Source organism: Terrapene carolina, unplaced genomic scaffold (assembly GCF_002925995.2).
Source record: "Terrapene carolina triunguis isolate 2854851 unplaced genomic scaffold, T_m_triunguis-2.0 Scaffold66, whole genome shotgun sequence".
In the NCBI taxonomy this organism is placed as follows: domain Eukaryota; kingdom Metazoa; phylum Chordata; order Testudines; family Emydidae; genus Terrapene; species Terrapene triunguis.
This window is the reverse complement of record NW_020664417.1, coordinates 74,671,294-74,694,577: the sequence shown is the minus strand read 5'-3', so window position 1 is coordinate 74,694,577 and position 23,284 is coordinate 74,671,294. Positions and strand designations below refer to the sequence as shown.

General features: G+C 39.9%; 1 protein-coding gene across 5 annotated transcripts in view; it reads right to left on the bottom strand.

Annotated features, from left to right (window-relative positions):
- Window positions 1–23,284, bottom strand: part of LDB2 (LIM domain binding 2) — a 284,373-nt gene that overhangs the window by 155,682 nt on the left and 105,407 nt on the right. For all 5 annotated transcript variants that reach the window (XM_026648020.1, XM_026648022.1, XM_026648024.1 and 2 more), the window contains one exon: window positions 8,676–8,778. In XM_026648020.1, coding sequence (XP_026503805.1) covers window positions 8,676–8,778 — 103 coding nt within the window. The remainder of the gene's footprint in view (window positions 1–8,675; window positions 8,779–23,284) is intronic.

The window sequence follows — 23,284 nt, the reverse complement described above, 5'->3', positions numbered from 1 at the left end:
TACTTATCCTTCACCACACCACTGCCACCAAGATGGCCCCATGCTTGGATCAGCTCAGCTCATGGATGAAGAAGAGCTGGCTGAAGCTGAACCCAGTCAAGACAGAGGTGGAAAGAGGGAAGCATTTCAAAGAGGTTGCAGGTACAGTGCAGTGTCCGTTGGCTGAAAACACACATCCACAATTGGTCAATTCAATCTGTTGTTTCAGAGTGCTCCTGAACTCCTTACGGATGCTAAGCTCTCACGTAGCAGCATCTATGAGTAATGCTTTCCACCATCCTGGTTGGCTAGGAGATTTCGTCCCATCCTAGTGAATGATGGCCTTGCCTCAGTTATTCATACCTTTGTCACCTCTGAGCTACAGCAAGGCAATATCCCTGGGCATGAAGCCTTCGATATTTAGGAAACACCAACCGGTATAGAATTCTGCAGCCTGTCACCTTAGCAACATAGGTTACCACAAACACATCAAACCTGTCCTCCACTCCCTACACTGGATTTGCATAGAATATGGAATCAGGTTCAATGTCTTGATCCTTATCTTCATACTCCATGGCCTGGGCCCACGATAGCTCCTAAAAATCCAGGGTGAAGATTGGGCTTGACAGCTTTAGTCATCAGGCCCAGCAGAACTACAATAGGCTTGTCTGTGCAGGAGACAGAGCTTTCTCAGGGGCGGCCCAACGCTGTCAATGAACTCCCCCAGAACAGAGGACCAATCCCACCAAAACCAAACCCTCCACTGCACATACAATTCTTCCCCTGATGTGAGAACAAACAACAAGTGACAGATATTAGTCGTGTTGCTTAATGCACTACTGGAAGGCACTCAGATACTCTGGTGATGAGAGCAATATAAGAAATTATATAGAATAGAATAGAATAGAATAGAATAGAATAAAATAGAATGCAGAAGACGACCGTGGATAGCAATGGCACTGACAGCATCAATTTAAAGGATGAATGGATATATATACACACACACACACACACACTCAAACATCCATCGTGCTATCTAAATTGTCATACCACAACAGATCACAAGTCCATCTAGCCTGGTATTCTGAGTCATCAGCACCTGATGTTTCAAAAAGGAAGGGGGGGAATATCATAATACACCTGTTCAGTTGTACAGTGCTTTATAATGGAGAGAGGAAGCCTGCAGGCGATCACAATTCCCTGAAACATTACTGTTTATACTACTGCTGGATAAAACTCAGAAAGGTTCAGAGGTTTGGATTGGTGTCTATCTGAATCTCTTTGGTCCAGAAATCACGATGGAAATCTCATAAGAATAGTCTCTCTAATGAGATTACCAGCCTCTTCTGGTTCTGCTTATGTCTCTTATAGAATTCAGTGTTTCTACCTCTAAAACCAGACAGAGCATAGGCAAATGAAGATGGAAAATAAAAACCAAACAAGCAGAGAAAAAAATATATTTTTGACCACTAGAAAGTATACAGTTCAGTTGTGGTTGAAGATTCAAACTGAATCTTATTTCTTATAGGGACTGATTAATCTGTCCTTTGTCATGTGTATTAGTACAAGTGTAAGCAATCTGAGGATATGTAAGATATAGATGAAAATTGATATTAATACACAGTGAAACCTGTATTAAGTGGCCACCCCAGGGACGGACAAAAAGTAGTTTGATCTTTTGATAAAGGTAACTGATAGTTTTATTTTAAAGGCTGAAGGTGATTCTATAAAAGAATAGATCTTACTAATTTGAGACCAAAATTATTTAAAAATATTTAAGTATATTAATATTTATATTTTAATCAGAACTAGAATACCTAATATAAACAGATATTTAATGCAGTAATGCCATTTGCAGCTAAAACATGGGTCTCTCTGGCAGATACCCTAGACCTATACAAAATAAAAATGTGTGGCCCAGTTCCACTCTCAAGTATGCGAGTGCAACTCTTATTATGTAAATAAGGTGAGAATTTAGCCTATTACATTCATTATATTTAATACCTGTTGATGTTTCTGTATTAAAAAATATACTGAAACATAGGTACTGCCACTATTTTCTCTTTTTGTTAATTAAAAAAAAAAGAAATGTCTGAAAACCATCTAATTGGAGACATAAGGTCTGACCCAAATTCCAGTAAAGTCAGTGGTAGGCTTCCCACTGGGCTTTGGAGCAGGCCCATAAATAGCTTATATAACTATGTGATCCTGTCATTGTTAAGCTTGTCTTCGCTCCCATGTCTCTCTGATGGTGTGTGGCACTCACATGTTGTGTCCTATCTTAAATTAGACTGTAAATTCTTTTGGGTAGGGATTGTGTCTTACTCTTATGTGTGTGTATAGCATCCAATAGAATGGGTCCTGATCCTAAGTGGCAACTTTCTAGGTGTCAATGCAAGGCAAGTAATAAATAATAACTGTGCAATTGCAGCATCACCATTTTTGAAATAATTGCCTAGAAGTGTGGAAGCTGTTTTCAGAAGTGCCATCTTCCAGGGATAGAACTGCTGGGACGGATGCTAGATGTGTAACATATCGGAGTGGCAAAGACATGTCTAAAATACTTTGCCTACTGGCATTTTTCTACCCTCACATGTGTACTAAAGTTTAAGTCAATGTGAGTTTTATAAAATATATGAAAGAGGAAAGAAGCGTCTTACATTGGTTCACCCAAAATGCTTAAAATGGTCTTTTAAAAAATTTCTCAGAAAAAACAGCTTCTTTTGATTTAAAAATAAATAATTATAAAAGAGCTAACATATATGGGGTATCAGCAAAAGGAAGGGCATTCGTGGAACTGTATGCATGCCACCTATAACACAAAGACAGGCCATCAGAAGAGCCACTGGCTGATAAATGTTACTGCAAAGGACAAGTGCAATGAACGTAATGGAGAGATTCTCACTCTGCTCTACCTATGTGATGCCAAAGAAATACCCACAGCCTTAAGGGAATCTAGTCAAAACACCGTATCTAAAACATATTGCAGAATATTGAAGAAATTAGTAAATATCTCGGCCCACAAGCAAAGGAAGCGGGGGAAAGAAAATGGATTAGTAAAAAGAAAAAGAAAATGGACTCAAGGGACAAGAGAGATGTTGTATTCCAATGTACTTGAATTATCAAATCATGTTTAATGACTGGGATATCTCAGGAAAAAATAGGAATAAGAGAGAGTATACTTTGAAACATCAGCAAACTGTTTCTTTTGATAAATATATTTTTTTCTCTATAAATTATGTGAGAGAAGTCAGATAACAGTTTTATGAAACAGGGTATAAAGACAGAGTGCCAGCATCTGATAACAATCTTTCTGACAACAGTTGAGCACATGAGTAAAATGTGACAGATGGTCACTGTGTATTCCTGGGGGCAGAGTCCCAAAATACATGTCTTTGTTTGAGGAAAACACCCAATACATCTCAACCTTCTGCTGTTAGATTGCCAGAAAGTATCCAACCAAAGTCTGAGAGATTAATAGATGATCACAGGGCGTAAACAAGGCAAATGATAGAGTGAATGTGGCTCAGAAATATAAGCAGCATTTGTAATAAGCTTGTCTCATGTATTCACAAAGAGCATAATTTGAAATATGGTCTAAAATACACAGAAACAAACGATTCTTTGTAAAGGCATGGGCAGTACCTACTTAATCACTTTAAAACCAAAACCATGTGCTATTTAGTCCATTGTTGGCTGCATATTACATTACTGTAAAATCACTTCTACAACATGCCAAGATAAATCCAGAATGAAGAGAAAAATACAAAACATATTTCATGCACCAAACAATAAGTAAACGAATCACAGTGCATAATGCGCACAGTATATTATAGTCACATTGTATATTTCACCCACAAAATACAATAGCAGCTATAATATAGAATGTATATTCACATATCTAAAGATTTAGAACAGCAATGAAACTAATAAAACAGTATATTTTTCTAGGAAATCATGAAGCAATCTAGCGGAACTTGATCTTTCTGAAATTTCTACCTTTCTAAACTGTGTCAAGTTATGCAAAGACATATACAGTACGATGATGTAAGCTCATAAAAAAGTGCCTGAAATCCACAATATTTTCTATGTATAAGCTTTTGATTGTAAAGCTTAGATAAGCCCACTCTGAAGTGTCTATCTTTACCTAACATAAATGTAATTTAGGTAATTTGTTACAGCTATAAATGTAATAACTAATCCCTGTGTTCCTTATAGTACCTATTTCTCCCATAAATATGAAGCTGTCAGCTAATTAGACAGTAACCTAGACATGTCCGATTCCAGTACAGTGGCAGATACATCTATTATGTGTTACAATGTCACTTTGCTCTGAAAGAGTTAACTTACTAGCTCCTATTTTCTGCAGTGCTGCATAAACACTGCACATTATTCTTACTGAGCATGCTTCATCTTCCCTGTCTCCACAGTCTTGGGCTGTCAATCAACTGTCAGTTCCTACCACATCAGCACAGTGTGCATCATCAGGCTGTCAGCGCAGCAGCTGATGAGACTCTGCTAAGGGCTGTCAATCAAACTTGTTTCTCTTATCTGTTCTGGAAATATTTTGTCTCAGAGAAACAAAGAACCTGGGCAACAATGGATCAGAGTCTAGTATTTACTCTTTTACTAGGATACAAGGCTCTTAACAGGAAACGAACATGTTTTATCCACAACCAGGAAAAAAATCTGTTATTAGGATAAGTTGCAAATTTTCTTGTCTTGTATAAATCCTATTGTGGTCTTGACCCAGTAAACAGGGCGTAATAAATTAAACCAAATTCAATTTTGATTACATTGTAAAATGTATTTCACAGGTTTCCTTGTTCAATTACTTTGTTCAGTGAAATTCAGCAAACACTGTGCAGTGCTTTCAGTTTAAAATTAAGTAACATCTCTTTGACTGGTATAGGGGGGCTTTTCCTCTCCCTAAGGCACTGGAATGTGGGGTCTTACTGTGTCTATCTCCAGCCTAAAGGCTAGTCTACAGAATACACTTAGGAGTCCTACACACCTTTATTACATAACAATGTACATTAATTTTGTATGGCATCTGTCCTGAAACCGAATTGCAAGATGTTACACATAGTTCAACAACATATGGATAGCGTTCATAATAATTAATAGCAGAGGGATAGGGGCGTTAAGGGGTATATGCAAGGGAGAAAATATACATTTCCAAATGAGGTTTGAAAGACTATGGTAATCTCCCTGGAATTCTGTACCAGGCGCTAAAGAGGCTAAGGGCTGGTCTACACTGGAGGGGGATCAATCTGAGGCTACGTCCTCACTACGGGAGGGGTCGATTTAAGATACGCAAATTCAGCTATGCGAATAGCGTAGCTGAATTCGACATATCGGAGCCGACTTACCCCGCTGTGAGGACGGCGGCAAATCGACCTTCGCGGCTCCCCCGTCGACGGCGCTTACTCCTACCTCCGCTGGTGGAGTAGAAGCGTCGATTCGGGGATCGATTGTTGCGTCCCGACGAGACGCGATAATTCGATCCCCGAGAGATCGATTTCTACCCGCCGATTCAGGTGGGTAGTGTAGACCTGCCCTAAGATACGCAACTTCAGCTACATGAACAGCGTAGCTGAAGTCGAAGTATCTTAGATCGATTTACCTCGGGTCCTCACGGCGCGGGATCGACAGCTGCGGCTCCCCCGTCGACTCCGCTACCGCCTCTCGCTCTGGTGGAGTTCCAGAGTCGACGGGGAGCGCATTCGGGAACAATTTATCGCGTCTAGACGAGACGCGATAAATCGATCCCCGATAGATCGATTACTATCCGCCGATCCGACGGGTAGTGAAGACGTACCCTAAGGCTCTTGCTCCTACAATGATAAGAATATGAGAAGGGACAGAAGAAACCAGGTCTGACTGATAGGTTGTGTTACAGGTTGAGCTGGGCCTTTAAGAGGAGTTCAACTCCCAGCTCTGAGCCAAGTCTGGTTTTCCTCACAGATCAAGGGAATTCTGGAACTTGTGGTCCAGGCCATTAGAGCAGTAGGCCTGGAGAGAGGCAGTGTTATCTTGGCAAGCAACTTTTCTCAGTGTAGAGAGGAATGTTGCCAACTGTAGTGATTTAATTGTGAGTCTCACCAAATTTGGTGTTTTTCTTAAAACCTCAGTCTCCTGGAGTCATGTGATTAAATGAACACTCAATTTCCATTTTTGTAAAAAGTGAGTTTACAACCCTCACCATTGCCAAGAAAATCTTTAAAACATTTGTGCGAAAAGTTTAAAAATCAGAAGGCAAAAAGAATCAAAAACTATTTTTTTGAAAATCATTATTTTTCAGACAGTCTCATGATTTTGGGGCCTGAGTTATGATTTTTGAATACTTGGGATTGGCAATACTATGAGAGAGAGAGCTGAAGAAAGCTGGTGGAGCCCTCCAGTGAGGAGGTGGATATATTGTCAAAGGAAAGCTCAGACAGAGGTAGGTGTCACATTTAGTTCTGAATGTTGTGAGGTCACTAGACATTTTTTTATTTCATCTGCCAGCAAATTCCATAGTCTTGGTCCAGCTGCTGTGATGGTTCTGTCCCCCATGATATGAGCCTCTTGCTATTAGTCAACAGTTCGTTGTTCCCAGGGAATAAAGCTATTGTAGTAGGTCATGGTCCCTGAGAGAAAGAGTGTCTCAGGTAATAAGGACTGATCCTACACATGGCTTTGACATTCAAGAAAGAGACCTTGAACGGAACTCTGTGTTCTATGGGGAGTCCCTGCAAAGAGTGGTGAATTGTCCTGATGACTTGTATTGCTGACAAAGTGGACTGCTCTGTTCTAAACTAGCTGGAGCCTTTTCAGGACACGAAGCTTCATTCCTAGATAGAGAGAACTGCAGTAAACTATGTGCCTAGAGAGCCTGTCCATCTCCTCCCATTCCTTCTCATACACTATCTGAGAAGGTCATAACTGGGACAACTCATACTCCATCCACCCACGAAGGTTGCTCTTGAACCCAGATAATATTTAGGGAACAGTCACTGGCCTAGCTGTTTGACAGGTTAGGAGACACTTAAAAGAGATTTTACAGCAACAATGAATATAAATAGGGCTAGTGCTGAAAACATCAATATTACTTCATGACAGAATTATGCAAATATTTGCTAATGAAAGTAGAGAAATAAAAAAGTACTGAAAAAACCTCTATATGATCAACTTTAATCATATTGTTAAAGAGCATCATAACAAAAGCTACAATAACAATAGTTTGTTCAGAGGTCACCAATTTTTTTTAAATCGTGCATACTGGACAGGTTTGAAGTGTACTCACAGTAATTTGATCTTTCAATCACATTTATCAACAGCAATGCTGAGAATTACAGCCCTGGCCTGCACTGAGCTACCCACACTTATAGATAGCACAACCATTATCAAGCGTTTGTGACAACCGAAATATTTTACCCTGTGACAAATTATTTCATATGTGGTACTGTTTTCCAGAAACACAACTCCCTCTGATCTAACTGGACATTAATTGCTTTTTGGCTGATGTATCTGTGTCTTCTCGACTGATAACACGACTAGGAAATCTGATATCTGACAAGTTGACTCAACCTAATCAGGACAGATCAGCTGTTACCAATGTTGCTACAGGGTGTAATTTCAGGACCTTTACAGAGTTATCACTCGCTTTGAAAGGCAAGAAACTGTAATTCTGTCAACACTAATCCCAAAACATGCGTTCAACGTGACTGCTATATTTTTTTCTTTAGAAAAGGTAACACTTGTCAAATAAATACCTGAGATAATTGATAAAATGAATTAGAAGTATGTGAGTGATACACTGACAATCAGTCAATCTCCAGAAAAATAAGAACCTTGCAAGATTCAGAACATTAAGCACAGAGCACAAGCTGTCACAGAGAAGCAGGGGTCACTCAGAATGGATTGAAACAATTTGCAATGCAGTTTTTCAATGTTTATGTATCTCTGTGTTGCCTGGTGCTAGAGTAGAGTGAATAATTCACTGGAAACAATTTGTTCGATTACTTTTAGCCCTTTCTCCTGCTCGTGGAACATGGGCAAATGGATCACAGTGTTGTCAGATGTGTTTGTTACTCAAATTTATTCATGGATTGATTGACCATATTCTAAATTTCAGCATCGTTGCTTAGTTGTGATTGGTCAGTTAACATCCAATGACAGATCTTCAGCTGGTATAGATCAGAATAGCTCTGTGATGTTGATGGGGTGGTGCCAATTTACACTAGGCAAGGATCTGTTTCTTGGTATTTGTTCTGAGCTCTGAGTGAATGTGGAAGCTCCTCCATCAGGAATACTGAAATTTCCCACAAAATTCCCTTTCTGTGAATATTTTTGCCAACAAAACTGCATCATTAGAAAGTTAATGGAAAGTGAACATATAAAAAGTGCAAACACAGCCAAAGCCAAATTTAAAAATTCCAGTGAATATTAGCAGAATGTTTTGCATTATTTGCCCAGGTCAGCTTGCAACTCACATACTTATATTCCAAGTATAGAAGTACACAGAAATTTCAAAACTTAAATTTCTTTCTTTGAGAAAGCCAACCGGTGCATTTTGTTTATGGAACTTGATGGTAGCTTCACGTGTTGTAGCAAGCATTCCACTATCACCAGCTCTTAGTTCTGTATTGCTTTTATAGAATAAATGCACAGAAACTAAGGCATAAAATCATAACAATAAATTTGTCTCTTACTGTATCGCTTTGGTCCATCTTCCAAACAAAATGAAAGGGTTAAGGTTGCATCATCTTCAAAAAACTCAGTTGCAAAGGCATCCCACCAGAGGTTGTCACTATCCTAGGAAGAGAAAGATTATTCATTTCACACATGGCAAAAAGAAAAGAATCTCTTTTAAAAGAAGAAATTCAAAGGATCCCATTTTTGGTTTGGGATCTGTCTGTGTGGGAGGGTGGATGTCCATGCGGTCATATTTCAAATTAATTTACTCATGTAAGGGTTTGGTTCTGATTTAAGGAAACAGATAACATTATTAATAAAATATAATTTATTTTTTGTATTACAAGAGATCTTCCATTAAGCTAGGCATTGTTCAAACATATAAAGTAACATAGTGTTGTCCATACAAATGAATATTTATACACATTTTGTTAAATCTTAAAAATTTTTTAGAAATCATTTGGTACTTAATATACTGTAATATTTTTTTTTCTTTTAATGTGCTACCTATATGGTACGATTGGTCTTGAGGGTGAGAAGGAACCTTACTTTATTCTGTAATCCTATGTAATGTGATCATTATTAGCATGCACCTACATATAAGTTATTTTGAAACTAAATATAATAGCTATTGGACTTAGATGCATTTATTATAACTATGACAGTCCTGTAGGTTAATTAAATATCAGCTAGTTATTTAAATGCACTTGCTGAGAGAATTCTTTACTTTTCAATAGGACACAGAAGATGAAACCAGCATTTTAAAGCCCCCCGCCTGCTTTCTGAGACATTCACTGCTCTACAGTAATAGACTATAATAATTATTAACACAAGGTAAAATATACAGCATATTACAAATAAAATACTAATGCTGGGTTGATGATCTTGGAAATTGAACCAAAATTTTTCAAATGTGGGTGCTTAAATTTGGGCATTCAAATCTATAGTTAGGCACCTAAATAATTATTCTGATTTTCAAAGGTACTCAGTACCCACAGTTCTTCATGAAGTCAATGGGAACTTGAAAATCAAGCGCCTTATTTACGTGGCTGCTGTTCAGTTTAGAAAAGAGATGATTAAGGGGGAATGTAAAAGAGACCTATAAAATCATGAATGGTGTGGGAAAAGTGAATAGAGAAGTGTTATTTACCTTTTTCCACAATACAAAAACCAGGGGTCACCCGATTAAATTGATAGGCAGCTGATAATACTTTTTCACACAATGTACAATTATCCTAAGGAACTCATTGCTGTAGAATGGTGTGATGGCCAAAAGTATGACTGGGTTTGAAAAAGAACTAGATAAGTACACAGAGGACAGGTCTATCTATTGTTATTAGCCAAGATGGTCAGGGATGCAACCCCATGCTGGGGGAGACCCTACATCTCTGATTGCCAGAAGCTGGGCGGGGAAGACAGCCTATATCTATGCACTCTCCTTGAAGCTCTGGTACCAGTCACTGTTGGAGACAGGATACTGGGCTAGACGGACCATTGGTCTGACTCAGTATGGTAGTTCTTATGTTCAGTCTCCATTCATCTTGGCTTCTGTGCTGAAAACATACATCAAGGATTCCAATCAACATTTATTTTTTACAACATACCTGTATCCTTGCCTAAACCCATCCACACATTGACACACACCAGCATAAATGATGCACATGCTCTTAATGTTCTGAGGACAACAAGAGTAGGGAAAGAAAACTATTTGTGGTTTAACAAACACAAACGAAAGAAAATCTAGTTAGGCAGCTCGTTCCAAAATGTGGAGTGCATATCTGCAACATGGATGGATATACCAAGGCACTGAGGTTTAAATGACCTGCTGAAGCTCACAACGTGACTCAGTGGCAAACCTGGGAATATAAATCAGGAATCCCATGTATTGTAACCACTCTACAACAATCATACCAGCAGTCTACCCAATGGGTGACTAGATGCAATTTGGTGAGCTATAGGCAGACACAGTGGTGCAAGCTTAATTAATTTCTTATTGGTACACTGCACCAGCTAAAGGGGGGGACACATGACCTCCCCACGTGACCCCCCCACGTGACTCATCATGTGACTCCACCCCACCCTGCCCCCAGCCTGGGGCCCTGCACTCTCCCTCCTCCCTCCCCCATGATCTATTCCATGTTGCCTGGGGGGGGCTCTGTCCTCCTCCCACTGCGCCGGAGACCTCTGAACTGCAGGGCTCTCCGGAACCGCAGTGGTGAAAGGAGCAGGGAACCGCAGCAGCAAAAGGAGCAAAACGAGGGGCCGCTGGGCGGCCCCAGGCCAGCAGTTCCTCTGGCGCAGCTGTACCGCCCACAACTCTGTCCTCCGGCGGGGCTGCTGTACAGACCCCAGACAGAACTCAGGAGACGCAGCTGCATGAAAGGGCTGGGAGCGGAGCTGGGGGCGGTACAGCTGCACTGGAGGAGCTGCCGGTGTGGGTTTGCCCAGCAGCTCCACATTCTGCTCCTCCTGTGTCTTTCCGGTACGGCATATCGGCTATAAATACCTCACTGGTACGGTGTACCATACCATACCGCCCTATATGCACCACCAGGCAGACCTCATATGTCCTCAAAAATATGTATCACAGGCAGCAAGCACTTATCACCTTGATCTAAGTAAACAAATAAAACTTGGGATAAAATGCTAATGTAAGTAAAATATGCATATATCATATCAATTATATATGCACAAACTGATAAATAACTACATGGTCTTTTTAGACACTCCTCCTCCTGCCTTTCTTTTCTTAAGAACCCTGTTATAGGCTTTGCTCTCAATTGTGTTTCGACAGCTCCTTTTTGTTGACATTTAATAAAGTAATAAGATCACTTCATAACATTCTAGTTGTTGTTATGATAGTACAAGAGCTTTCTTGGCTGGCTGACAGCCTTCGTTATTCACTGTTCCTCATCAATGCTTATTCCTGCTTTTAGCAGCGTCACCAACAGGAGGCAGTGTGATCAGGAACAGAGCAGTTTGGGAGTGCCTGAGAAATAATTCAGTCATGCTCTCAAAAAAGATGAAACAAGATTTTAAAATAAATAAATACTGACCCCACTTTTCAAAAGTCTATTGTCAGTGAGAGATTCCTGCTCTCTCCTGCGTGGCTGTGTAACTTATGGGGGTGTGCACATACACACACCGTTGTATTTATTAGCGGAGGCACTACGGTGACAAGCACGGAATAGATAGATATTCCATAACAGCACAGCACATGGGCTTCCAACAGCTCCCCTCTGTATTCTGAGCACTGATGCTTCACTCATGGCAATCTGGTGGGTTGCTATCATAAGTGCATATAATAGTTTATTGCCCAGCCAATAATTATGGGCTACCACTTTCAATCGCTTGCCACCCCATTCTACTGAATTCTTTTGCACATGTTTCTTGTACCTGAAAAGGGGATGGAGGGTTAAGGAAAGTCACATATCACATTTACAGTTCTGCAGTGGAAAAGCTCCTGTTAGTTCTGTATTTTAGTATGATCACAGCTACTAATGAAAATCCAACAATGAGAGAGGCGAAAGGGAAGCATCACACAATTGTAATGCACACATAAAACAAAGCAAAGAGCATAGGAAAAAGAGCAGAGCTTCAGTTCAAATCGCACATACTTTCATTCCCTCTCATTTCCACTAATTCTAAAGGCTAGGAAAGTGTAGCAACTACATTATCGTAGATTGTCTCTAAGGATAAATAAAAACATCCAGCTTCTATTGCAGTTTGAACACTGTCCAAAGTTTTTTTCTGGTGTTTTTTGCATACTTAAAATCAGGAAGAAAAAAACCAACCACCCAGTGGAATGTACACATTATACATAAAGAATTAGATACACTTTCCTGATTAATCCTCTTGTCCAACCTCCTCACAAGTGGGTCCATCCGCACTCATAGTCAAATGGTGAACAAAACCAAGGGAGATATCCCCAGTCAAATTGCAGAAAATGGATATAATTATTATGAAAAAAATGGAAGAAAAATCCCTTTCCCCACAAAAAAGAAGGATGTTGAAGTCAAGGCTGCCCCCAGGCATCTTTAACTTATGCGCTGACAGGTTACGTGGGATTTTGCCAGAGTAATTATTTTTCTATTCAACAATAATGAGAAATTACCATGGCAACCTCCCTTTCACATAGTGCACTCACACACTGGAAAACTGAAATAATGGACCAAATGTAACAAAAAAATTAATACTTGGAAAACTATTTTCATTAAAATAAACTTAAAGAATAGGTCAAAGGGGATGAAAGGACAAACGGAAACCAATATTTAGGTCAGTGAAAGAAACAACTTCTCTAGAAGCAAAATGTGCCTCAGTCACGACTGTCACTGTTCCTTCTTATCACCTCCACCCTATTGTTAATTGCATTTTGAAGTGTGGTTCAATTCTGAACAGTGTTCATGAATTGTGGGGCTCCACTTTTATTTTCTCTCACTGATTTCCATGTCAAGTGGGCTCAGTTTTAAAGATTTTTTTTCCCTGACAGTCCTACAAATTCACTCTGAGATCTGGAAGTCAAGCAGGATTCTTTCCTCCTTACACACCTGCATCAGTAGTAGTCTGCAGACCCAACAATGCCTTCCCTCTTGCCTGCAAATGGGTGACCAGCCCTCTGTGGAGAAAGAAGTGGTTCGGGACTATTTAGAAAAACTGGATGAGCACAAGTCCATGGGGCCGGATGCGCTGCATCCGAGGGTGCTAAAGGAGTTGGCGGATGTGATTGCAGAGCCATTAGCCATTATTTTTGAAAACTCATGGCGATCGGGGGAGGTCCCGGATGACTGGAAAAAGGCTAATGTAGTGCCCATCTTTAAAAAAGGGAAGGAGGAGGATCTGGGGAACTACAGGCCAGTCAGCCTCACCTCAGTCCCTGGAAAAATCATGGAACAGGTCCTCAAGGAATCAATTATGAAACACTTAGAGGAGAGGAAAGTGATCAGGAACAGTCAGCATGGATTCACCAAGGGCAAGTCATGCCTGACTAACCTAATTGCCTTCTATGATGAGATAACTGGCTCTGTGGATGAGGGGAAAGCAGTGGATGTGTTATTCCTTGACTTTAGCAAAGCTTTTGATAGGGTCTCCCACAGTATTCTTGCCGCCAAGTTAAAGAAGTATGGGCTGGATGAATGGACTGTAAGGTGGATAGAAAGCTGGCTAGATTGTCGGGCTCAACGGGTAGTGATCAATGGCTCCATGTCTAGTTGGCAGCCGGTTTCAAGCGGAGTGCCCCAAGGGTCGGTCCTGGGGCCGGTTTTGTTTAATATCTTTATTAATGATCTGGAGGATGGTGTGGATTGCACTCTCAGCAAGTTTGCAGATGACACTAAACTGGGAGGTGTGGTAGATACACTAGAGGGTAGGGATTGGATACAGAGGGACCTAGACAAATTAGAGGATTGGGCCAAAAAAAACCTGATGAGGTTCAACAAGGACAAGTGCAGAGTCCTGCACTTAGGACGGAAGAATCCCATGCACTGCTACAGATTAGGGACCGAATGGCTGGGTAGCAGTTCTGCAGAAAAGGACCTAGGGGTCACAGTGGACGAGAAGCTGGATATGAGTCAACAGTGTGCTCTTGTTGCCAAGAAGGCTAATGGCATTTTGGGCTGTATAAGTAGGGGCATTGCCAGCAGATCGAGGAACGTGATCGTTCCCCTTTATTCGACATTGGTGAGGCCTCATCTGGAATACTGTGTCCAGTTTTGGGCCCCACGCTACAAGAAGGATGTGGAAAAATTGGAAAGAGTCCAGCGGAGGGCAACAAAAATGATTAGGGGTCTGGAGCACATGACTTATGAGGAGAGGCTGAGGGAACTGGGATTGTTTAGTCTCCAGAAGAGAAGAACGAGGGGGGATTTGATAGCTGCTTTCAACTATCTGAGGGGGGGTTCCAAAGAGGATGGAGCTCGGCTGTTCTCAGTGGTGGCAGATGACAGAACAAGGAGCAATGGTCTCAAGTTGCAGTGGGGGAGGTCTAGGTTGGATATTAGGAAAAACTTTTTCACTAGGAGGGTGGTGAAGCACTGGAATGCGTTACCTAGGGAGGTGGTGGAGTCTCCTTCTTTGGAGGTTTTTAAGGCCCGGCTTGACAAAGCCCTGGCTGGGATGATTTAGTTGGGAATTGGTCCTGCTTTGAGCAGGGGGTTGGACTAGATGACCTCCTGAGGTCCCTTCCAACCCTGATATTCTATGATTCTATGATTTTCTCCTAGTTCTTCTATTGGATGGAAGTGGGGTTTGCTCCCTACTCCCACTCTGAAACAGGGAATCTGAAGCCCAAATGTCACAGGAGGCACATGGTCCTTTGCCTCCGCACAGCTCCCTACCAAGCTGTTGCTCTTCCCTTCCTCCTGTAAGTGTGGCCCCAGTAGAGCTGTGCTGACATGTTTCTACTGTGGAGATTGTTGGGATTCCCTCCAGGCCTACAGGGATCAGCACCTGCAATTCCCCACTTAAATAAGAGAGTTCCACAGCACAGAGGACAGGTCTGTGACAAAGTCATTACAACCTCAGGCTGTATCACCTTTACTGATTATTCCTCTCTCCAAATGAGTTTCAGGAGAAGGAATGACATGCACCCCCAGTCCTCCTCCCTACTCTCAGATTACCAGTCTGGCAGAGAATCTTCTGCAGGTCCAGGACATGGGTTTGGGGAAATAGTGGCCTAAAGATGGCTGTCTCCATTTGACCAAAAAGAGGGGAGACATGTATAGAGGATCCCCGCTGCCTATGAATCTCTGGGGCACAAGCTGGCCCTTAGTTAAAAAAATCTGTTGATGACGCAGCTGAATCCTGTTCATTTCTCAGTTGTCTGTGCATGTATCAGAGGTGTACAAGGTATTGTAAAACAGCGGTCACTAGAACTAGTAAATGTGACTCTGAACGCTCACAGGAAGCACATCTCTTGTGAAAAGGGACCATTTTTACATAGTCATTTTCAGAGAAGAACTGCATTGTAAATACCAACCTATGTGCTCAGCACTGTATGAGCCCTGGGGAGCTTACATTTTAGTTCTGGCCCTGCAATACTTCTTTATTGACCCTTATTATTTTCAATACTATGTAAATCCTCACTCCTTTTGGCAACATGTACCCTTCTCACTTCCTTTCAAGTTAACTCTGCACAAGGAAACTATTGTCTCTGAAGGGAAAGAATTCCCCTCTCCCCCAAACACGCACACAAAAGCTATAGCTGAAGTTTCTAAGTGCAATACAAGAGAAGATTTGACTTTAAATACATCTGTAAAAGTTGACAAACTTTAAAAATTATGGAAGTCAGAAGATAATATTTGCAAAAAACTCTGACACCAATTTTATACCCAATTTACACATGCAGACCATGAAACATAAAAATTCTCATTGACTAATAACCCAACTCTGCCCTTGGATTTGCCCCAACTTTAACTCTGCCTACAATATTTAAGGGCCTGCTACAACTTCCACCAAAGTCAGTAGCAGTCTCTCTTTTTACTTAATTGGAAATTAGATCAGACTCATATATGCTTTTTAATATTATCAATGTTGATAATTGATATATTTATCTATATCTACCTCTATCTATATTCTGTAATGGACAATATTTTTATGATGTGGTATAAATTGTGTTGTTGTCTGTCTTTGTTACTATTGGCACATCTGAGACAGAATATTGATATTTGAATTATTTGATTTTGTTTGTGTACAGTTGTAAGAAAAGCCAAACTTGTATGAATAAGAGTAAGAACATAAGAACTGCCAAACTGTGTCACACCAATGGTCCATCTAGCCTAACATCCTGTCTCCAACAGTGGTAAGTACCAGATCTTCAGGGGTGGGTGTACAGAACAAGGTGATTTTAGAGAGAGCCACCCCTGTCTAGACACAGTATTGAAGGTGTAGGTGCAACATGGATTTACATAGTGACATTATGATATTTTCTATCCCTTTCCTAATAGTTCCTCACATTTTGTCAGCCTTTTTGACCACTGCTGCCCACTGACCTGAAGTTTTCAGACAACTATCCACAATGACTCCAAGATCTTTCTTGAGTGGTAACAGCTAATTTAGAGCCCATTCATTATATGTGTAGTTGGGATTATTTTTTTCAATGTCTATTATTTTGTACTTATCAGTGTTGAATTTCATCTACCATTTTGTCACCCAGTCAACCAGTTTTATGAGATCCCCTGTAACTCCTCATCTTTTGGATTTAAATATCATGAATAATTTTGTATTATCTGCAAACTGTGTCACTGTTCATTCCCTTTTTCAGATCATTAATGAACATGTTAACAGCACTAGTCCTAGAACAGATCCAAGGGTGACCCCAATGTTTATCACTCTCCATTGTGAAAACTGCCCATTTATTCCTACCCTATCTTTTTACCAGCTATTGATCCATGAGGACCTTCCCTGTTATCCCATAACTACCTAGTTTCCTTAAGAGCCTTAGATATTAGAATGTTTATGTAAAGTTCTGAGAGAAACCTAAATGATTAATGCATACAATTCAGTTAAACTTTGTATTTACATTTTGATATAGGGCAGAGTTAAGGTCATTTGGCTGTTGTACATTGTGAATTTTTCTGTTTAAATGAAATCTCTGTGTGAATTGTATGTTAAGTAGTTGGCAAATATCCAATCTACTATGACAAAGACTGTTAGTAACCTTTTTATCCCCAAACTAAAGTTCTAATAAGCTATATTATGCAAAAGAGTTTATACATATATACCTATATTTGAACTTTGGAGTTTATGGAGTATTCCATTTTAAAGTTATAAGTGGTTAAAGAATCCTGAGAACATTCTGTTTTACATTGCAAAAAGTGCTCAACTTTCCACATTTGAAAAGTTTTTATCCTACACTTATAAAAATATTTCAAAAGTCTCCTTTATCACAATTATTTTCATAGCAATAGCACCTTTCTACGAAAAGTCAGGGTGGAGTTTGTCAAAATATGGCTTATAGTCTACATCTATGGAACAAGTATCAGAGGGGTAGCTGTGTTAGTCTGGATCTGTAAAAAGCAACAAAGAGTTCCGTGGCACCTTATAGACCAATAGACGTATTGAAGCATAAGCTTTCATGGGTGAATACACACTTTGTCAGACGCAAGTGGGTATTCACCCACGAAAGCTTATGCTCTAATACATCCGTTAATCTATAAGGTGCCACGGGACTCTTTGTTGCATCTATGGAACAGTCACCAGTGCCTCTATAAATACTATATTATTTGTTTGGTGCCAACAATTTGGTTGGTATTTCACAGCATGCAAAATAAGAGTCAGTCTGTGCCCAGAAGCATTTCCAATGCATGATTCTTTCTTTTGTCCTGAACAAAGATATGTGTGAGAGCAGGAAGCCATGATAACATTCCCTGCCTACCCTCCATTCCCTTCTTTCCCCATAATCCCCTTCTCTGCCCCACTCAGAGATGGGCACATAAGTCACTCTAAAAAGAAAATCTCATATGCTTCTCTTTGGCAAGAGTTCACATGTATGATGATGTGGGACCTTTTCTTCCTCTTAGGGCCCTTTTAGGTAAAGCACACACAAATTTAATCCTACTACCATTTCTCCAAGGTTTCTGCACCTCTTAAATGACCTTCTTTATCTGAAATAGTGTAGCAATCAAAGGTATATCTGACAGTGAGATACAACCTCTTCTTCCATTCAGAACAATGGTCCTAACAATACCTGGTAACTTTGCCAGACTAATACTTGGGCCTTTACGTCGTACACCTTTCTCAGATGCAGCCGAATGGAATAATATAAAACATGGTCTGGTACAAGATGATTCTGCATCAACTGTTGACCATGATGTATGATGAGACTTGGCAGGGAGAAGAAAATTTGATCATTCCTACATTCTCTCTTCTTCCTTGGATATGATTTGTTAGGTGTAGTACACCAGCCTTCTTTTTTTAAACTGACCCTTACCACTCCTGTTGCTACTTTTGCTTTTCAGCCTCTTTTTTTTTTTTTTTTTTTTGGTGTCTTATAGACAGTGTTCAACAATAAGAATACAAAGCTTTATGACTGCCATTTGTTATTTCACACATATGATCATTTTACTTTCATGGCATTGCTTACTTTAGTTCCCTTACTAGCATGGCTGGATGCCAACTCTGGAACAAGGTGATGTAAAACTGGCACAAAGATTTGAAGACTTGGCATTTGTCATATTCTCCAATTTCTTGCCAACAACCTATTTAGTAGCCAAAGCATATCAGTTTCTTCAGCTGAGTTAATAATTAATTAAATCACTGTTTACATTCCAATTTGGAACTCATCTTAGTTTCTGGAGTAAAGACGGTCCCAGGTTTTATCTGTATTGTAACTATAGTATATGATTACATCACCAATGCACACACAGATATAATTTCAAAGAGAAAATGCCTTCTAACTCATATGTGAAGAAAAAAAGGACCTGATTCTTTCTACTCATGATTTGAATCAGAAGTAACGCCACTGAAATATATGGAATTACACCAGTGAGTGAGACCCCTCTCACAAATAATTCCTTCATGGGCTATGAAGCACCAAGAGTCATAGATTTATAGCTCTAACATCATGCCACATTGACATGCAATAAGGGACACCATAATATAATACAATGCAATTGTGGCTCATTTCTAAAATGGGCACGCTGTGAAATCAGATATTTATTCTTTGATCCAAAAAAAAATCCGGTAGACTGAAAAATAATCCATTAGGGAGGATTTGTAAGAGGCACAGATTGATTAATGTCAGTTTCATGGTATGCCCCACTTATGTTTAGGTAGCTAAAGGCTTGTATACATGGGAGAAATTGATCGGCATAACTATAGAGATACCAACATCGCTATTCTTTATTCCAGAATAGAGTATTTACATGGGGAAGCTATACCAGCATAGCAATAACAGTATAATTACTCCGCTACCTGCTACAGCTACATTGGTCAATTTCTCCATGTAGACAAACTCTAAGTATATTTCAAGTAGGACATCTCTTTAGAATGAAGGAGGAAAAACCCATGTACCCTGTAGGTTTGCTAACTTTAATAGTCAGGAAAAGCAGAAAGAGACAAACTATCTGATTTAGTATAATAACAGAACTGAAAGGAAAAAAAAGCTCTTGTCCAAAACCTATTATTTGCCATTGTTTACATTTCAATGCAGCTTGTGGGCAAAAGAGAACTGAATCCTTAAGTATCCACTCTCTGGGTAACCCATTAGCCACCTATGGTAATTATACCTGGATTGCAATGTTTAATACCATGCTGTAGCTCTTGCAATAAATAAATAAATAAAACCCTGACAATTTATGAGGTATGTCACTTTACCTGTGGATTTAATCCAAACTCACCATTTATATTCCTCCGTGCGATTTTGCAACTATGAAGAAGGGTCATGGGTACGGAAGGAAGGGAAAAGGGCAGAGAAAGCTGGGGTCAAAAGGAATCTCCCATTGCCACATGGTATTCTCTAGCAAAATTGCCCAGAATTATTATGGGATGTTTTTTGTCCTTCTTTTGAAGTATCTGGTATAGGTCACCTTTGGGGATAGCTCAACCATTAGACTCCATAGTAATTTCTGGATTCCCGGGGAGTGGACAGACAGACAGGTCGGTAAGGAGCTAAAATTATTACCATTTTGCAGCTGTTAATAGAGCTAGATCTTTCCATCTTTCATATAGCATCCATTTGGCCTGGCCACATTCTACTTGGTATATATGGCATTTGATAAATCTATATTCTTCAAAGTTGTTTGAAACTTAAAGGATGTTGGCCCTCTTTATAGCAGACTAAAGGAGGCCTCTGCCTGCCTGACAGCAGTATAGAATTTCTTTAATAGCACTCTTCACCCATGACTATTGCAGATAAATCATAGACTTGGGTTTGTGCTTAGCCCAAATGAATTGTGGTTATATTGCTGTGCTCTGCCCTAGAATATGCAATAGCCTTAGCCTTTGAGAATGGTTTATAGAAACGGAAGACAATATTAAGTGTATGTGCGTTATCTTGTCTATTATCCTCACTGGTATGGAGTTCTCTTATTTTATTCTGATATGTTGACCCAGTTTCTTTTTTACCTTGTTTACTTGCATCTACCTTAGTAAATGGAAACTACCTACTCCATCTATCTCACTGAACAGACAGTACCTACGCTCACCATCAGTGAGTATAAGCTACCTAATATCATCTGTCACAGTGGAGCAGAAAAAACCTATGCCCATCAACTTCAGTAAACAGAAACTACCTGGTCTATCAATGTCAGTGAACAGAGTGAATCAATATTCTCAAATTCAGTGATCACAAAAACCACTCATCTATAGCGTTATAGCTGGGTTTACAGAAACTAAATTACTACTACTGACAACATTTAAATACTGCATGCTGGAGAACTAGCAAAGATAGTCTTTGTGAACCTCGCTTTGTGAACCTCACTGGATTCTCACCAGCAACATTATTTATTGATATAATCCCATCAGAGCAAGAGGTACTTTGCAGACATGCGTGAAGATAAAGTCCCTGTCCCAGACACCTTATCATGTAAACAGCATGTTTGTCAGAAAACGGCTACGTTTTGAAAAGTAAGAAACAACTTTTTCGTTTGAGGCCAAGAGTTTAGTGGAATTTAAAACAGGATTAGATTTCATGTAGATAATGAGAATATGCATAACTACATTAGACAGGATAAAAATTAGGAGGAATATAAACCCTACGTTTTCAGAGTATGAGCCAAAAGCTAACTTTAGAGTTAGGAAAAAACTGTCCCTATGTGCAGGTTATTCTATAATTGCCCACTACAGGATTTCTTGCGTCTCCCTCTAAAGCAACTGTATTAGCCAAAGTATAAAACAGGATACTGGACTGGACAAACTACTGGTCTGATCCTGTATGGCAAAACCGATGTTCCAGCTTACTGATAGTTATATAATTAGCAAACTACGAGGATTGTAGTGAGCTGAGAAATTTGATAATGAGGAGTTGAGATGATTTTAGACTAAATTAAAGGGATTGAAAAGGCTTTCAGGTGAGGAAACATACAGCAATATAATATCTGAGTGTTCTTGAGCTGCCAGCCTAAAAGGGCTTGGAGCAAACTTGCATAAGACTCTGATCCAGTAAAGCACTTAAGCACATGCTTAAAGTTAAACACAGGGTTAAGTGCTTTGCTGGACTGGGACCCAAGTGTATATCTATAGCCTATAAACAATAAAATAATGACCTGTAAATCAAACCAATGAAATTATTATTTTACTTCTCATTAAGCGCTGAAATCCATCCCACCAGTCACAGCAAAATACGTATCAAAATCCTAGGCACCTCTTTCTTCCAAAAGGGATTTGTAGTCTTTCTTCCAAAAGAGTGTAGTCGCGCCGCCAGCGCTGCGAGAGAGGTCTCGCAGCGCTGTATGTACTCCACCTCTCCGAGGGGAGTAGCTTGCAGCGCTGCGAGCGAACGTGCAGCACTGCAGGCACTGATTACACTGGCGCTTTACAGCGCTGTACTCGCTGCACTCAGGGGGGTGTTTTTTCACACCCCTGAGTGCAGCAAGTTGCAGCGCTGTACAGCACCAGTGTAGCCAAAGCAATAGACCCTAGAGATGGGAAAGACCCATTGCTATCTATCCCATCCCCCTTACAGGATAGGATTGTTCCCTCTAGCCATATGCTAAAGAAGCTTGATCTGCAAAAAGGCAGACAGAGAAAGAGACAGCATTTGTGAGATTGTATTATAGCAGTATCTGCAGGGAGAGAGGATTTCAAGAAATTATTTCTTTTTCTTACTGCCTGTTGACAAACGTGTTCACTTTTAAATTATATATAGTTGTCTAATGATGTAATTGTAGCTCTGTTTGCTTGGTATCACCCAAACAATTTACAAGAGCATTATATAATTCCAGAAAGAGCAGGCAGGCAAATATTAAGGTGGTGGTACAGCAGCTTCATTGTTACAGCTGTGCTGAGAGTGGCACTTAAAGCAGGAATTAAATCTCTTTGTTACAGATGAATAACATAGTGTATCTTCCCCCAAATAAACAGCACTTGCTCTTTAAGCACAGAATGATTTTTCTGAGAATTGACATGTTTGTAAATGAGAGATAATCATTTTGAAATGGCCCCTTTAAAAATATTTTGGTCAGTTGCACCTTTTTCAGCCCACTCTGGTAGGCAAATTCTTGACTCACTTCTTGACTTTACCAAAATGTAAAGTACAGGCTACATTTTATGTGTATTAATATGTTCATTTTTTATTTATTAACACTAGTAATTGTAGCCATTTCTGTCTACATTGCAATGATGTTTCATCAACAAATATTACCATTGCTGAACATATATTTCAGAATCTAAGCTTTCATTTTAAAAAAAATATGGTCAAGATTAAAAAAAAAATAGTGCCTAAAGATAGGCTTCTAAATCTATATTTACGTTTATCTTGGACATTAGGAAAAACTTCCTAACCGTCAGGGTGGTTAAGGACTGGAATAAATTGCCTAAGGAGGTTGTGGAATCTCCATCATTGGAGATTTTAAATAGCAGGATAGACAAACACCTGCCAGGGATGGTCTAGGTAATACTTAGTCCTGCCATGAGTGCCAGGGACTGGACTAGACGACCTCTCGAGGTCCCTTCCATTCTTACAATTCTATAT